The 15,326-nt window shown below is 38.5% G+C and overlaps 1 protein-coding gene across 1 annotated transcript in view; it reads right to left on the reverse strand.

Annotated features, from left to right (window-relative positions):
- LOC110044810 (pre-mRNA-processing factor 40 homolog B-like) overlaps positions 1–15,326 on the reverse strand; it is a 30,156-nt gene that overhangs the window by 1,687 nt on the left and 13,143 nt on the right. The window contains exons 5-24 of the mRNA XM_089295386.1: positions 14,953–15,066; positions 14,711–14,831; positions 13,440–13,470; positions 12,572–12,679; positions 10,394–10,505; positions 8,922–9,059; positions 7,423–7,719; positions 6,696–6,750; positions 6,410–6,543; positions 6,077–6,191; positions 5,226–5,317; positions 4,489–4,605; positions 3,606–3,662; positions 3,087–3,167; positions 2,692–2,787; positions 2,397–2,486; positions 1,855–1,966; positions 1,692–1,738; positions 1,394–1,420; positions 785–1,078 (exon numbers count right to left, since the gene is read on the reverse strand). Of these exons, the coding sequence (XP_089151512.1) occupies positions 785–1,078; positions 1,394–1,420; positions 1,692–1,738; positions 1,855–1,966; positions 2,397–2,486; positions 2,692–2,787; positions 3,087–3,167; positions 3,606–3,662; positions 4,489–4,605; positions 5,226–5,317; positions 6,077–6,191; positions 6,410–6,543; positions 6,696–6,750; positions 7,423–7,719; positions 8,922–9,059; positions 10,394–10,505; positions 12,572–12,679; positions 13,440–13,470; positions 14,711–14,831; positions 14,953–15,066 (2,238 nt within the window). The remainder of the gene's footprint in view (positions 1–784; positions 1,079–1,393; positions 1,421–1,691; positions 1,739–1,854; positions 1,967–2,396; positions 2,487–2,691; positions 2,788–3,086; positions 3,168–3,605; positions 3,663–4,488; positions 4,606–5,225; positions 5,318–6,076; positions 6,192–6,409; positions 6,544–6,695; positions 6,751–7,422; positions 7,720–8,921; positions 9,060–10,393; positions 10,506–12,571; positions 12,680–13,439; positions 13,471–14,710; positions 14,832–14,952; positions 15,067–15,326) is intronic.

Genomic DNA, 15,326 nt, shown 5'->3' on the forward strand with positions numbered 1-15,326 from the left:
ACAAACGACTCAACAAAGAATAAAAAAACAGCAGCTTTCCAACAGAGGAATCACAAAACAAATTAAACAGTGCTTTAATTCCACAAACAACTGTTACAAGCACGTTGGGGTAAAAAAACAACGGGCAGCTTATTGAAAAAATAAATTACAAGTCATCAATAAATTAATAACCTGGATAAATCCATCTGTTTGAAAATATATAACTCTTTCAATTTTCTTACAAATAACATAAACCCAATTTTACGAGGGCAAGAACTGGAATCCATCCTCAACAGAAATTGAATTAGGAAAAGAAGAAACAGTTGGAAAACTTAAAACCGATTTGACCAGAAATGAGCCTGACCCCCGTCCGCCATTTCTTCTTGTGTTTATTTGTTTTTCAGGGGAAACAAGTGCAGTTTACGGAAATCCACCTTGCCCTACTCGGTTGGGTTCCTTGTTTGTCCAGTCAGGAACAAGAATACTTCTGGAAAGTGACGTTAGCTCGTTGCCAAGGATACATGTTGTGTCACTCAGCAACATACCAGTTGAATGACTGGTTCCACGACTGGTACTTATCCCCCCAGGGATGTTTGAACTTTGAAATTTCAGAACTTGAAATGTCGGCCTTTGAAACAAGACAGCTCTGGTTAAAGCTTGCTAATACTCGCAATAACCGATTACTTTTTTCCGTTCTCATAATCACCAATTTCTCTTTCTTTCCGCATAGTTCTTGCGCAAGACCTGTCGTAAAGATTGAGAAATATGAAGTATGGACTGATCATCAAGGTGATCGTGTCAGCACCTTATCCTGAGATTTCTTGGACTTCTCCTTGGCTTTTTCAGGCTCCTTATCCTTCTCCCTCTCCTTGTCCCGGTCCTTGTCCCTGTCTCTATCTCTATCCCTTTCCTTGTCTCGGTCCTTCTCTCTGTAGTCCCTTTCTTTCTCCTTTTCACGTTCTCTGTCTTTCTCTCCTTCCCTGTTGCGGTCTGTTTCCTTGTCCTTTTCTCGTTCTTTGTCTCGATCACGCCGATCCCTATCTTTCTCCTTCTCCTCCTTCTCTCTGTTATATCTCTCCCCTTCAGAGTCATCAGAGGGCTGGAAATCGAGAGGACAAACAAGTTAAAGATTGACTGTTTTTAAGACAAAATAACTTTTTTAAAGCACAAATCAGTCGACTACTCAAGCTCAGCTTAGGTCAGTAAAACACAGTGAACTCTTATTAAGCATCCCACTGTAAAAACTGGAGGTTGACCGACACTCTTTTGCACTGACTGTGATATTTCCCTTTTCGGATCAAAGCACATTTTACATGGTTATCTTTGTACATGGTTAACTTATCTATAAAGGTATACAAGTTATGTTACTTTCCTGTTGCCAGATGGTATAGATGACACCATGATCACGACTTACCGATCGTTGCCGCTTCTTCTTTGATTTCTGAAATTCCAAATACAAAACAAACCAGTAAGCTGGAGATAAGGAATAACGGTAAAGGTAAAGTCTGCGTTCGAGCCTCATGGCCCACTGAAGTCTATTTTTCCGTTCCTTTCTGACGAACTATCAACAAATTGAAGGATCTGATTATTTCGGGTAAATGGCTTAACGGAAGTCCAAATTTTCTCAAATGGATTCATAAAAAAATGTTAGGGAGGCAGAATGAAGAATTCTTTTTCTGACTTTAGGTGTTGAAGGGGAGCAAACATCTCACCTTCTTGTGTTTTTTCTTTTTTGTCGAGCTGACCTCTTTTTCTGGCTCTGAAATGAGCAAAGTAAACAACGGTAAGCGGAAGGACATTTATGGGTGAATGCCAAGTAGGGTGCAGAAAGTTGCATGACATGATGTCACGCATGTACATTATAGTCACACTAACCTGATTCCGAGGCAGATGACTCTTGTGATTTAGAGCGTGACCGCTTGTGGCGTTTCTTTTTGTGTGATGGTGTCTTTTCTTTAGGGAACTCTTCTTCAGATTGAGATGATTCCTACGCAGGGTGAACAAAGCAAATCAACAACAGCTGGACCCCGCTAATTCAAACGCGGTTATTTGGAATGTTCCGTTATTTCAAAATCCACACAATTTCCCTTTGATTTGCCCTTCAGCCAGTTACTATCGGCTATTTCGAACTATTTTCCGTTTTCCCTGAGAGTTCCAAATAGCCGGTTTGAACTGTATTTAACCCTTACTGACAAAAATATCGACTGCAATTGAAACCACAAAATACCAAGCAAGCTCTATTCCCATTTTTTTTTCGGTTTCTTTAGCATTAAGTACTTTGATAAAGCACGGTTGATATCGAAAGCTTGGAATCAGCGATTTGAGAAAAAAGAAGAGATAAAAGATCAGTGGAATAACAGAAAACAAAGTAATTTAAATTTCCCTTTTTTCAAGACAAAAACGCATTTATAACTTACCCCACTAGGCGAGCGGGATCTTGATCTTTTCCTGTGTTTCTTGGTCTTCTTTGCTTTCTTGTGTGATTTTGAATGATTGTGCGTACACGCCTAATGTAAAGCCAGAGTAAAATAAGTATCAGACGCCAATGTAGCTAAAAACGGCACAGAGCAGAGCAAACAGAGGTAAGTATAGCTGTTAGCACTGAAGAAAAGCAAAGCTGATCGATTGCAGCGAAAGTGGTTTGTGTTCAAAATCGAGATTACAAAACGCAAAACATGGCTGAACCGTTTGGGGCAAAAACTGTATACCTACCTCAAGTGAACTAACATGTTCATTGAACAGTCTTATTCGCTCAGATTCCACTGTAACCGCTGCAAAGGCAGGATCCTCTTCGAGTCTTCCTCTCACCTTTAAAATAAAGCACTTTGCATCACTTTTTGAAGTCAGGAAGGGAAATGACCGACTTGACTTACTGAAGAGACTTTATCTTTGCAACGGAAAGCTTGTGCAAACAGCAATCCAAGAGGAATGATAGAATGTCTAGCCCAACAAAGCTAAAGTCAGGCAGAAAAAGGCCTTTCATATTTCAATGCACAATTTTATTTTCTGAGTTTGTTCGGTTGTATCGTATTTAACAATGGTTTCCACATTTATACGAGCGCATTTAAAAAATAATAATAGCCAGTAACCACTCCATCAAGACTTACCTCTTCCCAGGTTGATTTTTCATCAATCACAGGGCTACAAGATTTTAAGAGTTGCTTAAAGGAACTTTCTCTTCTTCTTTGCTGAATGGTGAACAAAAAATACAAGAAATATTACACGTTAATGACAAGCAAACAAAAACAACAACAACAACAAGTAAAGTAGCCTAATAAAACAGCTGCTTCATCTCAGGAGGCACGGTGGCCTAATGCAGCGCTGGAGTCCAGATCAAGTGGTCTGGGTTTGTGGCTTAGAAGGGTCATTGTGTTATGTTCTTGGGAAAGACACTTGCAGTGCCTCTCTTCAACCGGCCAGGAGGGTACCAGCCCTTTTCCACTTTGGTGATTGGGGGGTGAGGCTCAATTCCTGACGTGTTATAAAAGCTACATAGAAAGCTAAGACACACGAGTAACAAAGTCATGAATGCAAAGAGCAGCAGGTTCCCGACTGATGGGTAAACAATCCAACACTTGGTGAATTCGGCTTCACAGTGACTAACATTATCGCTTTAAAATAATTACCTCTCTTTCCTCTTTTTTCATTCTTTCCTTCTCCCTTGCCTCAGCTTTTTCAATAAGCTGCAACAGAGAAAAACAATAGAGACTATCGCAAATCGAGCTTTGTGGAACTACGGAAGGTGTCAGAACCTAGTGACTGGTGCCTTCGACAGGTTCAAGCAATAGCCTGGGTCACTGACTTGTTTCCTTGGACAAGAGACACTATTCTGATAGTCCCTCCTTTGTATGCATTAAAACAGTCAAGTAGGTAACATATGCAGTAAGGTTTTAAAGCCTGTAGTAGTTAGCAGGAATGTTGCTAAGCCAGAGCAAGATTGCCTGATATATAGCGACATTGACAAGTGGAAGTGACAACTATGCTCATAAGAATTTGACAAAAGCAACACTTCTCAAGATACAAATGATCATCGTCGTTATATACACCTCAAGCAGTTGTGAAATTAAAGCCTTTCATTATCTTTCAGGTATTCACTAGCAAAAGCAACACTCATTCATCCTGGCAGCAGTTTATCTGTTTTCTAATGGACTTTCTCAAACTCATTAATAATGCACCAAGTTTCAACAAAGGAAGTCATGACCGGGACGGTGTTTGGATATCTCATTTTAATTAGCATAGATTTTAACAATTTCATTTCTTCATTTTCTCCTTAGTTTTAGTTTTGATTGAGAAGATATATCAAACACTCAAGACAGTGTTTGAACACATTTCCAAACACCTCACTGTTTGACAAAAATACTCCGCTCTGCGTCATATTTTCAACTCTCTTCTCGGAGTTTAGAAATGCGGTCAAACACGGTCTTTCGTGTTTGATATATTACGTAAGAATCACGCATATGTTCACTAACAACTGCTTTAGACAGACAAAAACGACCTACTTGTACTTACATGGTTGAAAGACATTTTGATGTTTCCAGGGTCCAATGTGTCGCTTCTGTGGTCTCCTTTTACAAGATCGTTAAACTCACTGAAGCCAGTGTTCACATCAACTGTGTAATCATGATCCTGTCAGGAAATATTAATATGTCACTACATATTGTTCCACATTGCTACTGTTGTGTTTATGCCTCACATTTTGGTCTGATCAAAAACGTGGGAGTTTCCATTTAAATTACTAGGCTTTTTCTTACACGTTTTAATAAAAAAAAGGCAAAAGCTCCCCAGTCACGAGACTTGTCGACAGACTTTGTAATCTTGCATTTTTAACAAGAGAGAGCTTACATGCACACTACTAAACCAATTTTGCTTTTTGAATCAGATGCTTTGGGTGTGATATACTTTTGCTCTGTGAGAGAGCTAAAATCAAACGTTACATTACGTTACGTTACAGCTTTGACGTCTTTTATCGTGTATAAATAAAGGTTGTATGTATGTATGTACATCCTACTTGATGTTGAATGGAGCTGCTAACCAACCAAACAATGTAAGCCATACAAAATGTGGAATGAAAAGGATTGACCCAACTCATACGTTTTCATTCAACATTTTGTGTTAAGACTGCTAAAATAAGACATTTTATCCAATGTAATGTCGGGTTAATGTGTACAGTCAATGGAAAAAAAAAGGTTCTCCTATGTTTAAAACAATCACTCATCTAAATGACAATTTCACAGATTTAGCCCTACCTTTAATATTTCTTTTATTATTTTCTTTTCTTCGCTGAATCTGGCCTTCAAGTCTTCCACATAAAACTTGAAAAGGTCTAATGGGGTTGACCCTGTAGGAATAAATAAACAAGTTAACAGTGAGTGAGATGCAGTAGTTGGTGTGATGGACTTCCAAGGACTCCAGATTCAAACCTTGCTAGCGTTCTAATGATGTCTTCGTCTTACTCCCACACTGCCTGCCTCCACTGATAAAATTGTTGGGTGGAAAATGAAAAAAAAAAAACAAAAAACAAAAAAACCAGAAATAACGTCTGCATAAGACCCAAGTGGCCCATCAGGCCGGCACTTATCTCCATTTTCTATAGAAGTGAGTATTCTACTCCCCCCTGAATGGGATGCTAGTCCATCGCAAGGTTACCCCCAGCATTAAGTTCTTCGGTACCCATTTATACACCTGGGTGGAGTGAGGCACTGAGAGAAAAGCATCTTGCCCAAGAACACAATGCAACATTTCTGGCCAGGGCTTGAACCCAGACCGTTCGATCTGGGGTAGAGCACAGTAACCATGAGGTCACTGTGCCTCCCACTGGGTGGAAAGTGGAGAGGCAAAATTCCATGTCACTTTAATTTGTACAAACTAGAGTTAATGCTGGTGCAACAATTGGAGCAGACTAAGCCTTTTATGCTAAGAAAGCAGCATCAAGTACATGCATAGTGGCTGGAAAAATGAATACCATGTACCCTTCTGCTAGGAGATTGTATCAATTGATGTTCATGTATACTGGTTATATATTCATTTTGTCCTGATAAAGAATAATTTTCTATGAGAAAGGGTCAATTACTATAAAAAGCACTGAAAGTCAACTGACCAGGTTGGCCCAACATATTTTTAAAGCGGACATCATTGCTGATTGTTGGATACAAGTCAATCCAAAGAGACATGGAGTGAAGTTTGCCTCTCTTGTGCAACTCATCTAGTAATACCTGTGGTGAAAAGACAAAAAAATCAAAATTAATTACAGTGAAAACTAAAAAGAAAACTGCGAGCACTAAATGCTTTTGTAGTGTTTCATTTAGTATGATCAACCACAGGTGAGGGTGAGGCCCTTGACACAAACTGTAAGCTGAATGAATAGTTTACTACTTTTTATACACACTCCCTACTCTGCTGAACAGCCTTAACAGGATTTAAATGTACTTACCAGGAACCCTTCCCTGTTTTTCCTCTGTTGTCGTTTGACTCGATTCTTCTCTCTCTGTTTCTCCTCTTCTTCCTCTTGTTCCAGAGCTCTAATGTGCTCCTCAAATGATATCAACATGTCTTCTTTTTCACAATCTGAATTACGAACAAAATTAAAACAAACTCATCATATATTTTTCAAACCTTTAAGAGTTATAGGTAACAGTCCTGTGCTAAAACTCTTGCTACACAAAGACAAGAACACTAAAACGGCCAAGTTTGATGTGGACTATAACATTTACACTTACCTCGTATTTCCTCATCATCTTTATAAGTTGGGTGCTCCTTAAGCATCTGCAAGGCCTTTTCAAAAAAAGTATAGAAATAAGGTTTTAACACAAAGTGAATCCAGTTCAGCTAAATTCTGACCTTTAAATAAAAGTTTTAAAGTTGAAATCTGGTATTTTTAATCCTAAATGCATTCAACATAGTCTAACAGCTACAATACATGTATTTACAGACATTTGTATGGATGTGTGGCACTTGCACAGAGCCAAAAGAAAACAAAAAGTCTGAATATTCACATTATTTTATTCAAAACATATGTTATGCTTGTGTTATTCAACATTCCTCACAATGCATAATTTAGTTCGTATAGTGTGATCGTCTGGGTGAGGGTAGTTCTGAAAAGAACTGTTGTTGGTGACTGATGTTTCAACAACCTGAGTGGAAGTCATCTTCAGAGTCAAGTGACTCTAAAGATGACTTCCGCTCAGGTTGTCGAAACATCAGTCACCAACAACAGTTCTTTTCAGAACTATCCTCACCTAGACGATCATACTATACAAACTACTGATATTCCTGAGTTCAAACCATTTACAATGCATAATTTCTTACAGCAGCTAAATGACAAAGTCAACATGCATTTGTATCTATGATAAGGTTGCCAGAATACATTTAATTTTCAGAACATTTATGTTGATGAGATCAAGAAAAGCCTGTATAAACAAAGATTGCCCCTTCTTGCAAACTCACCTCTGCCCAAGTGGTCCTGTAAGTAATAGCAGGCATGGTACTGTACACTGTTAACATAAGCTTTCTGTTGTGTGCTCGTTGTTCTTTCTCCTCTTCCTTCTCCTTTTTTGCCAGAAAGAACACCACATCCTCAAACACATCCTTCCTGTCTCTTTCATGAACAGCTTCCCAAACAGGTTCACCCTGAAAAATTTCCCCAGCTCTTCGCCATCGAACTGAAGAGTGCATCTTTTTGTGACTTTCCAGGAAGCTGCGCAAGTCTTCTCGTGCCTGCTTTGCTTTTGCCCTTTGTTCCTCCTGACAGTAGCACAGAAGTATAAAAGGGTAAGTTCAGTAAGCCATTTATTATGAAATCAGAATTGTGTGGGTCCTTTCTACTATCCTGTACAGATATACATGTACATCATCATGTACATGTACATACATTTCCAGGTGGGATGCGTACTAAAAATAAAAAAAAATCTCAAAAATCATCATGCAGGGGTTTGCAAATTGACTGGCTGTGAGGACAATTTTGCCCACTTGGTTTGACCATCTAGCAGAATGTTTTTCTTACAAAGAAATTCAGTTCAAATAGTCTTGCTGACCTGCGAAAACCAGTTCTCCTCCTGCTGAATACATTCATGAAATCCCAATAAATCAAAGCTATTATTTGTACACATACCAAGCTTTCTACATCTACATCTACATTATGGGGGTCTTGCAAAGGGAGGCATGCTCCCATCACTGCAAGACATTTAATAAAAAAAAAATAAAAAGCAGGGTGGGGGGTGGGGGGTAAAAAACCTTAAAAATATATAATAAAATATGTACATAATAGACCATTTTACAGTTGTCTGTTCAGTGACCTGGCCTTTGTATGGCAGCGAGGCTAGAGTTGACCTTGTTCTGATACAGACCTCACTGTTTTTGTTGTGTAAAACAAGTTGTTCTGATGCTAACTAGGTGCATTTACATGACAAAAGCAGTGAGGTCTGTATCAAAACAAGGTCAACTCTAGCCTCACTGCCATACAAAGGCCAGGTCACTGAGCAGACAACTATAAAAATAATGGTCTATTTAAAAAGATTACTAAGAAAAGTTAATTAAGATTAAAAAATTAGAACCTGATTAAAATTTCATCATTCTAATCTAAGAGCGTTCTTGAACAAGTGACCTTTTTTAACATCCTCGCTTTACTGACCATATTTCTTACTTTCATAACTAGTGAGAAAATCTCAGATAGTGCAAAGTGCAATGTATAACTCTGACACAGTTCCTGCAACTCAGGTCCTCACCCCTGCCGTTTACTCCTGTCTTAGTGGATTACTGCTGTAGCTGATGGCAGCCCCCCCCCCGCCCCCCCCCCCCCCCAAGCCATGATCCCAACACATATAGTGCACTCTGCAGGGCTTGAATCACTATCCATTGCCCTACCTGGCTGCACAAGACAATTATTATACATAAGAGAGTTCATGTAAAAGTGGCCCTCAAACAATATTGCAAATAAATTAATGTACCTTTTCTTCATTGGCCCTTTTTGTTTTATATTCATTGAATGCTTGTTTTTTCTCATTCATTTTCTTCAATGCTCCATATCTGGGATCATTGACTATCATTCTCATGGCATTATCCCATGAGGAATTAGATGGAACCTCCTGTAAAACAGGAATAGGGCAAGTCAACAACATACACCTATGAGAATAACAACATTTACAAGATCCTTCTGATAAAGAAAATAAGTACTAAAATAACAATTGTTCTCCCTTGGGTTTCCTTGACAAAACTCCTACAAAGATAAATCATCTTTTCAAAAGATTCTGGCTGTGATAAGGCCTCGTAGACACAATGCAAGAAATACATCAGATACAAGAAGGACCTAGCATCAATCCAGGAGTGTGAAAGACAATATTTAATTATGAGATTAGAAACTCTGATATGAGTACAGGCAAACATTCTGTAAGCAGACACCTTCATGGCCAGAAAAAGTCTCTGCTTAACCCATTGACTCCTGGAGCTTTTTGCCAAAAACGCATTTAATGGACATTTTGGAGATTTTCTGACTAGAAATGGGCCAAATTAACTCCAATCTACTCAAAAAGGCATTTGCAACAAGACAGCATGCCTTTCTTTCCACTAGCATCGCGTTTTACGACATTTTTGCTTGGGCATGCACAGAAATCAAAATTTTGAGAATTTTCGACGAGAACGTGACCTACATCTTTAGGCTTTTCACTTTTTCTATTTTTTTTCGCATTTCCTTTCTGTCCTTTTCTTTTCTTTTTGCTGCAGTGATCGACCTTCTACCGGGTTTGCTTCAGTTTAAAACATTCTGAGAAAGCATCATCGAGACAGGCAATTTTTGCCATGGAGTGGCCATGTGTTGAGGCAGGAAATTTTGCTCTGAGCTTTTCACTCAACTTTTTGAGCATTTTTGTGCATATCTCAGGCTCCATTGGGCTGATCACTCTGATCTGGGCATCATTGGAAAGATCTTTTCCTCCTGCGGAAGCTGATCCATTGGTCACTGGGCTGGCTGACATCAAATTTATTATAAAGATGTGGAAAAGGTTGAGTCCTTTTAAACTCATGATTGTACAGGAATGTGCATGTAGCTGGAATTGCAGTTAATCATGTTGCACATGAATCTCAAGGCTTCAAAAATTAATCATCCGTATGAGATTTGAGCTACAGTACAAATACACACTGACATATTGATCCCAGAACAAGTGCCCCATGATTACTTTTCCCTGAACACTGAATGTCTATTTTATAAGTCTTAGTCTCCAGGCATACATATACAAAGTTCTGTTGATCCCAGAGTTGCTGGCAGTGGCCAGAGCTGCCACAAAATGTATCGTAGTTACAGCACTACAGTAGCTGAGACCAAAGTAAAGCACTCCATCCTGGCTACATGAAAGTTTCATTTTCTCTGCAAATTATACATAAAACAAAATCTCTGTCAACAAAAAGAACATATTTATTAACATGCCTTTTCTCTGAGGAGTTCCTTGAAAGCTTGTTTTGCTTCTTCCTTTGTTTCATAAACATACTCTTTCTTCTCCACAGTGGCAACAGCTGGAGTCTCACTTATGTTCACAGCACTGTAAAGGTTACACAGCAGTTTAGACTATACAAACTTGACCTTTTTCAAATACAGAGCAACCCAGCCTTACAGTCACCTCGTTATTACAGCCAGTCTTTTTTGTCCTGGTGGAACAACCTCACATTTTCTTTTAAGAAAACCCTATTAATCTGGCCACCCTGTTAGCCACATTCTGAAATCCCAACCTGTATAATCCTTTACAATTTTAGACCAACTAATACCGCCACTCAGACCTGTTATTTTAATCTTTCCGAGGGCTCGAAAAAACCTCCATCCAGTTGTCTGGGACAAGTAGATTTTCCCTTCGGGCAAGTAACTTTCTCTCCTTACCTGCCCCACAGGCAAGGACCCAGGCAAGCCATTTGCCAACTAAATTTTTGATAATGATTTTGAGAAGAAAAGGTAGATTTTAGGCCCAAGGGTAATCAATGCAAGTGTTAAGATGAAGTTTGACGAAAATTACAATTTATAGTGCTGTTTTGTTGGTTGTGTGACGTGTGCTCATGGCTTAGAAGTGGTTGCCTAGCACATGATCAAAATCTGCCCCGATCAAATTTCTTTCCAGGATTAAAAATAGCTGTGTTGGACACGAAAACGCTGTGGTTATTTCTTAAAATTTTAGCAATTTTCTGCGAGCATTTTCCAGTTTCTCTGTACAGAACTTAACTCAGCAATGATATATTAAAGCTGTAGAAATTGTAAACAAAAGAAGTTGCATATTTCTACCACGAAAACGAAGCCAGCATTTTTTATGCTAAAATCCAGGTAAACCTCTGTTTTTGGCAAAACATTCAAGGTTGCTAGTGATAACATACTTGGGCGCCGCCGCGCAAAATGAAAACTATTATATTATTAAAAAGAAATGGATAAGTAAGTCATCAAAATACTTTCAGAGTTCCTGGAACTATTTTTCATTCACCCAAACAAAAAAATTTGCTCTCACTGGCTTTTCAAATTCAACACTGTGCCTGTGTCAAAACTGAAGTGGAAAGGTGACTAGTTGTTATAAATTTCTCGCATATCTCTTCACAATGATTTCGTGGAGCTAGACAAGATGCAGGTGAACATTCAAGGAGTCGAACGCGATCTTCGTCGAATTAAACAAATTGATTCAAGGTTGTATAATAACGAAGTTAATTATTACAAACCGTACAACTCCATAAAAGCGGAATGAAGAAGTTAAAAGTTGTGGAAGTATTACAATATAATGTTGTAAACATGACAGTGATCAGCACTAAGAGGACTACAGTAAAGATGGGTTTATTACATTAAAACATGCCTGTAGTTTGAAATCCATTTTTAGGTTCATGAATTATTAATGAGTTTGAAAACTTGGGCAAGCGGGGAAGTGCCCCGGGCAAGCAAAATTTGAGAGTTACTTGCCCAATGGGCAAAATGGAATTCAAATATTTTTTGAACCCTGTTTCCATTGTTAATATTGTATGTAGTGATTGAAGTTTCAACTCTTTTTTTTTAAATTGATACCTGCATTTTGAATGGTTGTTGTGTAAGTGTGTAATTGCGAAGCCTGTCAAGACATCACTTAAAATAGACCAGTCATGAAATTTGACCCTATCCCATTAATATGGTCAAATTTTTACGGCCAGTTGGTGACCGTATTAACAGAGTTCCACCATATCATTATGACATAACATAATGTTACAACTATTTTGGAATTTTCCTTTGTTTTATGTGTACATTATATATTTTACCATACACCAGAACAAAGGAAAAATGATGCCAAATTGCCCCAAAGGTGGAATTGAACCACAACAGTTATAATTATGTAGCAGTTCAATTGTAGCATTTGATTATTCACCAATCTTCAGCGAAGCTTCGCCCTTTCACCACTTCCCTCTTGTTCATCTTTTATCTAATCCTATCAGTGTGGTGGCTGCCTGGAATGGCAGCTCATGGCTGGGTTATAGGGATTTTCCAGCCATGGGGGTGGTATTCTATCTAGGGGCTGGCTGACCACAACCTCCACATAGTGAATCAATTGGTTAATAAAATACTGCATTACACAGATATGTTGTGCTTAGACATGTGTAAAGGCTCACACACCTTGCCATGGGATAATCTTGAGTTGTTCCCTCAACAGTTTTTTTGGCATCAGTGTCACCATTTTCTTGGTTTTCCATTTCCTCATCTTCTTCAGATTCCTCCTCCTCCCTAAAACATCCAATGAACACAATGCATGTACTACTATAACAAAATTGATGTTTTCTACGGAAATTTCTGGAAGAAAACTTTGCCCTGAGTACAGTTTGTACCCATGTCATCCTCCTCGTTGTCATTTACTAGTCAGGTTTGATAACTACATCTACTACATAGCTAAGACAGCTTTGCTAGTGACACAACATTTGATTGCTGTTTCACGTGGCTCTCCTTATGATGTAGTACGTGTACAGCCACAACACCTAACTAGTATAGAGAGAAAAGGGTTCAAATCTCACTCAAGGCAAATTTCCTTTCAAACATAAAGAAAATCTGTTTTTTTGTGGTATATGTTTCAAGAATTCTCTTCGCCTGCACTGCAGAGAAAACGATTTATCACTGGTATTTAAATTCAGTATGTAAGGCATGCTAGGGATCTTTCAGACATATGTTTTTTTCTGCATAATATACAACGACTGCCGCATTGATTTTATACATTTGCAAAGCTTTGATCAAGATTTTAACTTCAGGTGATAGTGTCACAAGAAAGGTAAACAATCATCTCAGTGAAAAACACATGCTTCCTTAGTTACCTAGAAGGCAACTAGCTAAACTAGCCATTTTAACTGTCAATCAATGAGGATTTGGAAAGAACAAAACTAAGGCCTACTTGACAATTAATTTAACTCTATATGTACATTGATACCAACACTTAAGAGCAAAATGCTGTGTTTATAATTTATAAGCTTGAAATAGTGCATCCCAAATTTCTTACTCTTCTTGCTCTTGCTCTTGCTTGATCAGCTCTGTAAACAAAGACAAAATCACAAGCAAATTTTATGCCACAATAATCTGACACCATTAGTTATCATTTGACTTGCACTAAGTACACTGTCCCTATTTTTCTGCCAAGGATATTTAACAATTAGACCCGTAGCCCGCAACAGTTATGGGTCAGTAGCCCATGAGGCAAAGCCGAATGGGCTATAGACCCGTGGCCCTTGAGGGTGAAGGGTCTAATTGTTTTAGTATCACCCAACTAGTCGGACAGAAAAGGCAATAATAAAGTTTGCAAATGCAAGTTGAAGAAATATTTATTTGGGAATAAAATGAAAGAAAACGTGACGCTTGATTGCGCCAATTTCGCTACTCGCAGACTATTACTAATAGTCCTCTAGTAACATAGCTAATCAAAATGCAGGATTTGCATCGAGCATGACACTTTCTTTTGTTTTATTCCCAAGTAAATATTTCTTCAACTTGCATTTGCTAACTTTATTGTTGCCTTTTCTGTCAGATTAGTTGAGTGATACTAAAACAATTAGACCCTTCTCCCTCAAGGGCCACAAGTCACGTGCCCATTCGGCTTCGCCTCATGGGCTATTGACCTATAGCCCTTGCGGGCTATGGGTCTAATTATTAATTAGAACAGCCACCTGTGACAAACTCCGATGAGGAATCGCACAGATTCTTTTTTTTACACACCAGATGGAAATTATTGCTCCATTTGGTGAATAACCCAATATTTCTGCTTTGGCGGTGGAGGTCGTTTCTTTCAGACCTCTTGTCTTTGCCTCCTTCTTTCTTACCACCGGTAAAATCCCCTTAAATCCGTTATGGAATTTTGAAAAAAACAAAACAGTGAGATTTTGCATCTGTAACTATGTTTCCAAGAAAAGTGTTTGTGTCTGTCTTCCATCAAGGAAGATAGAAACTAGTTCAGCCAATCTCGTTTTGTTTTCTAGCCAAAGTGGCTAGTGAAAATCGCAAAGTTACTGGCCAAAACTGAATTTCTACTACAGTAGTCTGTGGTTAGTTGGCTACAGCAAGTTTTGAGCCCTGTTCTCAACTCTGATTAAGCTGCATGTATTCATCAGTTATACATGAACATGTATCAATAAGAAAGTTCATCAATCAGATTTAACATACTGAGTATGCTAACCACATGCATGGGATATTACTTAAACTATGGGTTACCTTTGAAAGGCAAGCCACATTTCATACCATCAAAGTAAGGAAACTGCTAAGGATGTTTGTCCAACTTACCCTTAAGTTCTGCCAATTCCTTTGGTATTGTCCAGGTTGATTCTTTTGTTTCTGTATTGTGGTAATATATCCTACCAGTGTCTGCCTTGTGCTCTTTCCAAGGACAGGAATCAAGTTGAAGCTGACAAAATAATACAAAATAAACCGTCAGTGACTATAGAAAAACCTAGCAAAACATACCATGTTCAGGTGTAATGTCACTTCATAAACACTTTGTCACGGATTTATACATGTACATGTACCTCTCCAGGAGTCTTAAGTTCTGCTGGTTTCTGCCAAGTAGAAACTTTGGTTTCAGTGTTGTAGAAGTATGTTCTACCATCAGGTGCCTTGTGCTCTGTCCATGGGGTCTTCTTCTGCAAATTAAAACAAAACTAGGTCAATCATTACAAAACCAAGTAAATGCAACACTAGTGGTTTGTGCATTGGTTGGACTCTGGATCAAGAAATTAGAGTTTGAGACATTGCAGGCTCACTGCCTTGTGTTCTCTGCCAAGGCAAATTACGCTGGCAGTCTATTGCAAGGACAAAGACTAAAAAAATGGGTCGTAAGCACTGATAAAGGAAGCTAAACAAATCATAGAGTATGATAGACTTAGCATTGTAACAAGGGGGA

The sequence above is a fragment of the Orbicella faveolata genome, unplaced genomic scaffold, assembly GCF_042242905.1.
Source record: "Orbicella faveolata isolate gen_17 unplaced genomic scaffold, um_ofav_v1 contig_1, whole genome shotgun sequence".
Taxonomy (NCBI): domain Eukaryota; kingdom Metazoa; phylum Cnidaria; class Anthozoa; order Scleractinia; family Merulinidae; genus Orbicella; species Orbicella faveolata.